The sequence below is a fragment of a genome, unplaced genomic scaffold, assembly GCF_019419815.1.
Source record: "Pyrus x bretschneideri cultivar Hongxiangsu unplaced genomic scaffold, Pyrus_bretschneideri_v1 Contig79, whole genome shotgun sequence".
NCBI classification, from domain to species: Eukaryota; Viridiplantae; Streptophyta; class Magnoliopsida; order Rosales; family Rosaceae; genus Pyrus; species Pyrus x bretschneideri.
Window position 1 is genome coordinate 992378 of NW_025999819.1, and position 7399 is coordinate 999776.

Consider the following 7399-nt stretch of genomic DNA (forward strand, 5'->3'; position numbering starts at 1 on the left):
TGGAAATCCCTGAGGCAACCGTTGGAAGGTTTAGGTTATGTTTTGTTTATTTTGTTTCAGCTTGTTTACTTTAGTTGTTTTGTTTTGCTCGAGGACTAGCAAAAGCTAAGTGTGGGGGAATTTGATAGAAGCATATTTATGCGCCTTAGTTAGCTAGTTCTTATGCATTTTTGTTATGTTTTCTTCCTTAAAGTAGTCTTTTAAGCTACTTTCATGTGTTTTCAGGTTTAAAGGACATATTACATGAAATGATGCAATTTGGAGCTTTTGGAGCAAAACTGAGCTGGAATGTGGTGTATGTAAATGGAGCACGAGGAATGAACGTGGTTGAAGGTCAAAGGAGTTCAAGAAATGAAGAAATGAAAGTGAAGAGCAAAGAAGTCGGAATTGGCAACCAAAGTTTCTAAAGTTGGAAGTTTCTATTCTTGGAGGTTTCCATTGTCGTGAGTTTCTATTCTTGGCTTTGGGCTTTTAGATGACCTAAACCCTAACTCTTTGTGGACCCTAACCTTAGCCCATTTTAGAGCCATTGCCGTGGGCTTTAGCCCAAGTCCTTTCCCTTGCCATGCAAGGGGGGGCATTTTAGGCCCAAAATCCATGCATTAAGCCCTTCACCCTAATTCTTCCTCCTAATTAGTGCATCCCACCATTCCATTCCATAATTTCCATTAGTGCATCCCACCATTCCATTCACACTTAAATGCCCATTATCCCATTTTTTTAGCTGTTAATTCCACACCATCCCATTATCCTTTACATCCACTAAACCATGCATCCACATTCACCTAAATAAACCCTAAACTACATCCACTAAACCATCCATCCACCATAATTCCCACCATCCACACCTTTTCCCTTCCACCAAATACCTTAAACAAACATCCATTAACACCCATTCTCTTCCTATAAATACCCATTCATTCCATTCACCAAATCATCTCATTTTCCATTGTAATACACAAACACTTCCCCTTCTCCATCTTCTCCATTTCCACTCCATTCCACACTTCCATCCCATCAACCAACCTATCCTTAAACCTTGTGCTACAACAACGAGGAAGAGAAGAGTGCCTAAACGTTCATACAATTCAAGTTTTGAGTTGTTGGAATGTTTAGGTGTTTCTTTGATTTCAAAGTTTCATTTTAATTCTCTTTGTTTTGTACGTATAAGGAATGGAAGAGAAGGGTGCTTAAACGTTCATACAATTCAAGTTTTGAGTTGTTGGAATGTTTAGGTGTTTCTTTGATTTCAAAGTTATGAGGAACTAAACCCCCTTTAGCTAGGGGGTGATTCGAAACTATGTTTATGTTTGTAATATGATTTGATTACTTTTAATTACGTTTCATAAGTTGTGAATTCAATTTGTTTAACTGTTTAATTGATAACCTATTTATGTATGTTTATTAAGAATGAACGCTTAATTTTCATGCATGAATTTGACGCTAGAATATAAGTGAGTTTCACGTAATAGTTATGAACTTATATTCACAAGTAGTGGAGGTTGCTTATAAACAATCGTGTTAAACATATTCTTGGCATAAGTTTCATGCAATCATAGTAACGAATGTCTCGTCAACACTTATAGTTTTCATGATGCTTAATGATTCTTGCTTGTATCTCTATTATGCAATTCATGTAGGGAACTTGTGAGGAATGCTTTGGATTGTTGTATGCAATCATCCAATTCATTAATTTAAGGAAAACTTGACGGTTAATTTAAGCGGACCTAATTAACCCGGGGCGTTGAGAATTCATGGTTTATTGAAAAGCAATTAGACATCGTTTTGTATGCAAGTATAACATATGTGGAGATGAACCCCTTAGCTAGCTTCCCATCCATTCATTTCCGTCAAATCCATAATTACAATTTGTTTTATTTCCAAGTTTCCATTTTTAGTTTAAAGTCGTCCAAATCCAATCCCCCTTTACTTTATTGTTCAATTTAGTTAGAAATCAATTTAGTTTGTGTTTTTAAAGCATTTTGAGTCTTTTGGTTTGTCTTAGTGTTTTAACGTTTAGTTTCACATTCTTTGAGTCTAGTTTAGTGTTTTATCTTGTTTTTACGTTTTTGAGTCAGTTTCCAAGGTTTTAGCAATCCCTCCTAATCCCCGGTCCAGAACGATCCCTACTTACATACTTACTACAATTGACGAAAAGAGGGTTTAATTTGTGCGCGTATAATTATCGCATCACTAGGCCTTTTGGATCTATGTGTGAAGGGTAGAGCTGTTTAATTTGTTGGATCTACTTTATTTGTTGTCTTGGGATCATGGCAGTGGTTCGGTATTACAATAGACCCATGGGCATCGTACTCTCTATCCCAATTTATGGTTTAAGATTTTTGTTCTCACATAATCTCTTTGTAACACAAAGTTTAATAATTCTATTGATCTGGGTAATCGTGCAGTTCTCGATGACATCAGACAAGTGATTGAATTCTACTTGTTGCTCTGCGATTAGTGTTGTTTTATTGTAATATTTTAGATCTAGTTTGTAAGGATCCTTTTGGGACTGAGTTCTTCATGATATGTATATGTAATGCCCTTTTATCCATGAATGAAATATTGTACTCTTCAAAACAAAACAAAAAAATTGGGTTTATAAATTAGTCTTGAAATTGGGTTTAACAAATAAAAACCCAACATAAATAACTAAATAATAAAATGAATATGTATTCGGTTCAATTCAGTTCAATTTCTGACCCACTACAAAACCTAACCAAATGATTTCAGTTCACTTTGATTTTTCAACTTGATTCGATTTTTTTCGATTTTCAATTTCTTCAACCCACCCCACCCCGACTAATCAAAGTATAAAGTTTGATACTTCTACTAACAAGTCTAATATTTAGCTCAAGCTCGGCTCATTTTTCTTACAAACTCGAACTCAAATTGCATTGAGCCGATTTATAACCCAAAACAATATTTAGCGAAATTCTAGTGGAAGAATGCCATCGATGCCGCTGGTGCTCCAAGAATGACTTTGGTCAAATTTTCATTTTAAAGACCTTAGAGCCTCTCCGTGGCAATTCAAGGATCAATTGTGATAAAAACTCAAATTTTTATATCTTTTAGACCATACAGATCATATAATTTCTGAACCTTATATATTTCTACTGAAAATATCACGTGCTAGAAGGAGAGGTAACAGGAAGACAATCAAAAGCCGACTTGAAATCAAGAAGAATGAGAACGTACAAACAAATAATAAAACCTTATCCCACTAAACTAGGTTGGCTGTATAAATCCAAAAAACGCCACTGCGTTTAGTTTATGCCATGAAGAATTGAGAATGTACATATGTGAAATTTTTTTTTTTTTTCCGGTAAATGTAATCTGAAGAATTTCTAAAGATACAAACCGAGAAGCCAGTCATTATTTCCCAGCGTCCTCTGGTGGTGTTTTTTTTTTCTTTTTTTTTTTCCCTTTTTTCTTCCCTTTGATGGTACATTATTTAACACGGTCGACGGAAAAGAGTCGTAACCCAAAAGAAAAAGGTCAGGGGAGTAATGTACATGAGATGGGGGTGAGGGGTTTAAGATCTGCAATATAATGCAATTGCATAAATGAAATTACTTCCGGCCCAACCTTGCCAAATGCTGCTGATGTTTTGCTGCAGCTGCCTTATCAGCCGCTTCCCGTTTGAGTGCCCGCTTTGCACGCCTCCCGGTCTTATCCATTGCAGCCTCTTTCTTCCTAGGCTCACGAGATGAACTAGCACCCGAATCCTGGGTACTTGATCTGTGAACAGGCCTTGCTTCTTGACGCCCACTCCTCACATATCCATTATCACCCCATCTTCGATTACCAATCCGGATAACCGATGAACTGCTGAAGTAAGCGTCATCTAGATCATCCTCATCTTCATCCTCGTAGGGATAATAATAATAATCTTCATGGCCTTCATACACCTCTTCACGCTCCTCCACAACTAACGGCTCAAACCATTTGGCTCTAAGGAGTAGGCACACACTCTCCTCGAACATGTAATCTTGTATGCTGTCAAGGCACGAAAATGAAGATATGCTTTCTTTTCTTAGGAATGTCTAAAACAGCATCCTACCGGGAGGTTCTCTCCTAATTCATAACCATGTTTCTCCCTTTCTAAATATGCACATAAAGAGAAACAAGAAGACTTTAGATACCTGCCATCAAGGGAACGATGGACGTTCAGGAATTCAAAAGGATGTTTACACTGAGGGCAGGTGGGTTTTTGGCTGTATGTCACCCAACGAAGAATACAGGTTGCACTGCACACAGGGAAAATGAAAAATCATGAATCCGACAGCCCAGATTTAAAAATAAATAAACAGACTCCGTGAAGCTTTCTTCCTATTTTATTTTTCATGTGAGACAGTATACAAGAAAAGACTACTCGTTTAACTAAAGCCTGTCTTTCCATAACTCCAAAATAGTGCAGAGTATATCTAGCGTTCTGAGTTCTCAAACGTCGGCATTTACAGAAAAGTAAACATTCAGAGATTAGAGAGCAAGAGAACTCAAATAAAAGAAAAATAAAGAACAAAGAAACATATAAAGCAAATAAATACCAGATTCTTATCCTTCTTGTGAAAAAGAGAAACTTATAAAAGCAGGGGAAAGAGATAATCTACCATATCAAGAACTGGAAAAAAAAAAAAAAAAAAAAAAGAAAGGGCTGAAAGAAGGTTGGCATAAGTTAAAAGATTCACTACTCATACGGGCACTCAGTCTCAATATCATTTTCGACTACCACCTAGATAGAAGGACCATTATAGCTTATAAACGCAGACAGCAAACCCCAATAGCATATCTTGCTAACATAGAAACATGCAATCACAGAAAACTAAGTTCCTGTTAGATAACCATTTCATTTTTCATTTTTAGTTTTAGTTTTCACTTTTTTGTTAGAAATAGAGGGGAAATGCAAGGGAGAAGATGGATGAGCAAAGGTGGAGGAGTGTGGTAAGAAAGTGAACGGACGGATCTAGAACAGTACACAGAGAAACAACTAAAATCTGAATATGATTTTTAGTAAGCTTTCTTATCTAGTTTATTGTTTCATACTTCCTACTTCATTTGTCCCTCCTCTATTCTCTTTCCTCCCTCTTATCTTTATTACGAAAACTGAAAACAACAAAACCTAAAAACAAAATGGTTATGACATGAAGCAAACAAATTGTTTTTCATTAAGTGATACGGGACTAACATACCTCTTCTAAAAATTTTACAAAGAAAAAGCAACCTGATCAGTAAAAGTTAAGAGTCTGGTCTCAAAATGCAACACAAAATCTATGGAATTTATGTAGTTACTTCGAACAGTGATGTGTGTGCATTAGCATATAAGAAACACACCATCCTTTAAACCAAAAAGGAAAATGACAAATATGTCAAGACAATTATAAAATCCATTCAGAACATGATAACAAGCCTATAAATTTTCTATAGAGGAAAGTGATCTTCATTAATAAAATCATCAATAGATGAGAAAATTTGAACATTAAATCTCGAAGGTCTTTACAGCATATCAAGCTTACTCATGCATATGCCAATGATAGCAGTAAATTTACATCCACTAATTTTCTGATCTAATGTCTATAAAACATCTAAAACACTTATTTCATTGGTTCAAAACTGTTATGATCTCCCACCTTCTAATCAATACATCACTATGATCTACTATTTCAGGAAATTATACCAAAGTGCTATACATACATACCCAACCAGAATTAAAGGAAACTTTATATGTAGGCATCTTCTGTCTTTTTACACGCTAAACTACAAACTTGTATTGGCATGCACCTTAAACACATGGCTTTTAACCTTGCCCCACAGTACAACAGGTGCTAATTGATTTCGCTGCGTTGTCTCAGCTCACAAGTGGTCCAAGGAAACGCCTTTAACAAGACTTGAGATAACAAATCATTGTATGAAATGTTTATGCCACCACTGAACTTTGAAATGTCAGAAGCCTGGTGAGCATACAGTACAACCCCAGACAAAAACAAGCCAACGAGTAGCACTTTTAAGAAAAGTGAATTAAGGGATACGTTCATACGCATATTGCCAATGAGGCTAAACGAGTTACCATGGAAGTTGTACAAAACCAATACCAAATGAGTAAACGACTAAAGCAACATTAAAAATACACAAAACAGTTCCGGCATCAAATGCACAAACCACATCTATGGTACCAAGAAAAATGCAGCAGAGCAATACTTTATATTCCGAAAAAAGCAGAAGTGTAAATAGAAGGATAAAGAGACTGATTAGACAAACCAGTAGGCATGCTCGCAACCTTTTACCATAGCAGTTTCTTGAAGCACAATCTCATCCAAGCATATTGCGCACACCCCACCATGATTCCCACATTTCTTTTCAATATTTTCCTCTTCCCTCCGCAATTCCGCCTGAAAATTTTGATCATCCCCAAAATTAACAAATTTAACAAAACCCCAGAATCCAAACAAACTGGAAACATTAACCAATCTTTCCAATCAGACAACCAATTTCAAAAATATTAGCGTTTGGTAGCCTAGAAAATGCAAGAAAACACACAAGGACATAAATTTCAGAAATCCCAATTTTACCCCAATAAAATTTTCATTGACCCTTTTCAGTTTCTAGGTAAAGCATCTGGGTTACGATAAAAATAAAAGGATCGGAAAACGAAGTTAGATCTGGCCGGAAGAAGAAGTACCTGATGGTGATGTTGCAGGGTGGATAAATCGGTAAGATCGTCGGAGAGTAGCTGATCATGACCGTCCATGATGATGACTGAAGTTATGGTGATAGAATTGAAAAATATGTTCTAGTGATCTAGCTTAATTTCTACGCTGCCTGAAAAAATGAAGAAATTGTATATGTTGTATATCTATGATTATGTAGATGCTGGAGAATTATTCTGATTCTTCTAACCTACATGGTATATAATACTACAGGGAAAAGGTTAGAGAGAGAGAGAGAGAGAGGTGGAGAGAGAGAGCGGGGGAGGCCCTCTTTTGGGAATGAATAGCCCTAGGAAGAAGAAGAGGAGATGATGAAGGTTGTGGATGACATAAATTGTTAGTCCGATTAAAATTAAAACCAAAATAAAAATAAAAAATGATTTTTAATGTTCCGATGATCTGGGAATGTGGACCTGTGGGTGTAAGGTTAGGTTAGCTGTCAGATGGGCTCGTGATGAATGTGGGAGTGTATTGCGTTTACACGTTTTGCCTTTCGATGTACTTTTCAACTTTTTCTCAGCCAATAAACCTTCTCGCGTTCAACGTTTTACATTTTCAGCTCTCCTTCCCGTTTTGCAATACCTTGTTTAGGAAATTTGGCAAAATATCAGGAAAAACTTTACGAATGAACCACATATCTATAGTCAATTTTTATTTTAGACATAATCAATGAAATATTTTTATTAATTAAG

At 36.1% G+C, this 7399-nt stretch overlaps 1 protein-coding gene across 2 annotated transcripts; it reads right to left on the reverse strand.

The window, feature by feature from the left end:
• Window positions 1-3205: 3205 nt before the first annotated feature.
• Window positions 3206-6994, reverse strand: LOC103940614 (E3 ubiquitin-protein ligase RNF13). 2 transcript variants are annotated; one of them, XM_009350764.3, is made up of 4 exons: window positions 6680-6994; window positions 6259-6389; window positions 4146-4250; window positions 3206-3999 (listed from the first exon to the last, which is right to left on the reverse strand). In XM_009350764.3, exons 1-4 carry the CDS (start codon window positions 6746-6748, stop codon window positions 3573-3575), a joined length of 732 nt encoding a protein of 243 aa, XP_009349039.2. In that variant the 5' UTR covers window positions 6749-6994; the 3' UTR covers window positions 3206-3572. The 2 variants fall into 2 exon arrangements, with proteins under 2 accessions (XP_009349039.2, XP_009349038.2); XM_009350763.3 differs by having other exon boundaries at window positions 6665-6994.
• Window positions 6995-7399: the final 405 nt, after the last annotated feature.

Excerpts from the sequence above, each read along its gene's own strand:
- LOC103940614 (XM_009350763.3), bottom strand. The coding sequence starts at position 6,748 with ATGGACGGTCATGATCAGCTACTCTCCGACGATCTTACCGATTTATCC. Across the intron at positions 4,251-6,258 it reads GGTTGCGAGCATGCCTACTG|TGCAACCTGTATTCTTCGTT; the intron begins GTTTGTCTAATC and ends CCCTGTGTGCAG. Across the intron at positions 4,000-4,145 it reads CATCGTTCCCTTGATGGCAG|CATACAAGATTACATGTTCG; the intron begins GTATCTAAAGTC and ends GTGCCTTGACAG.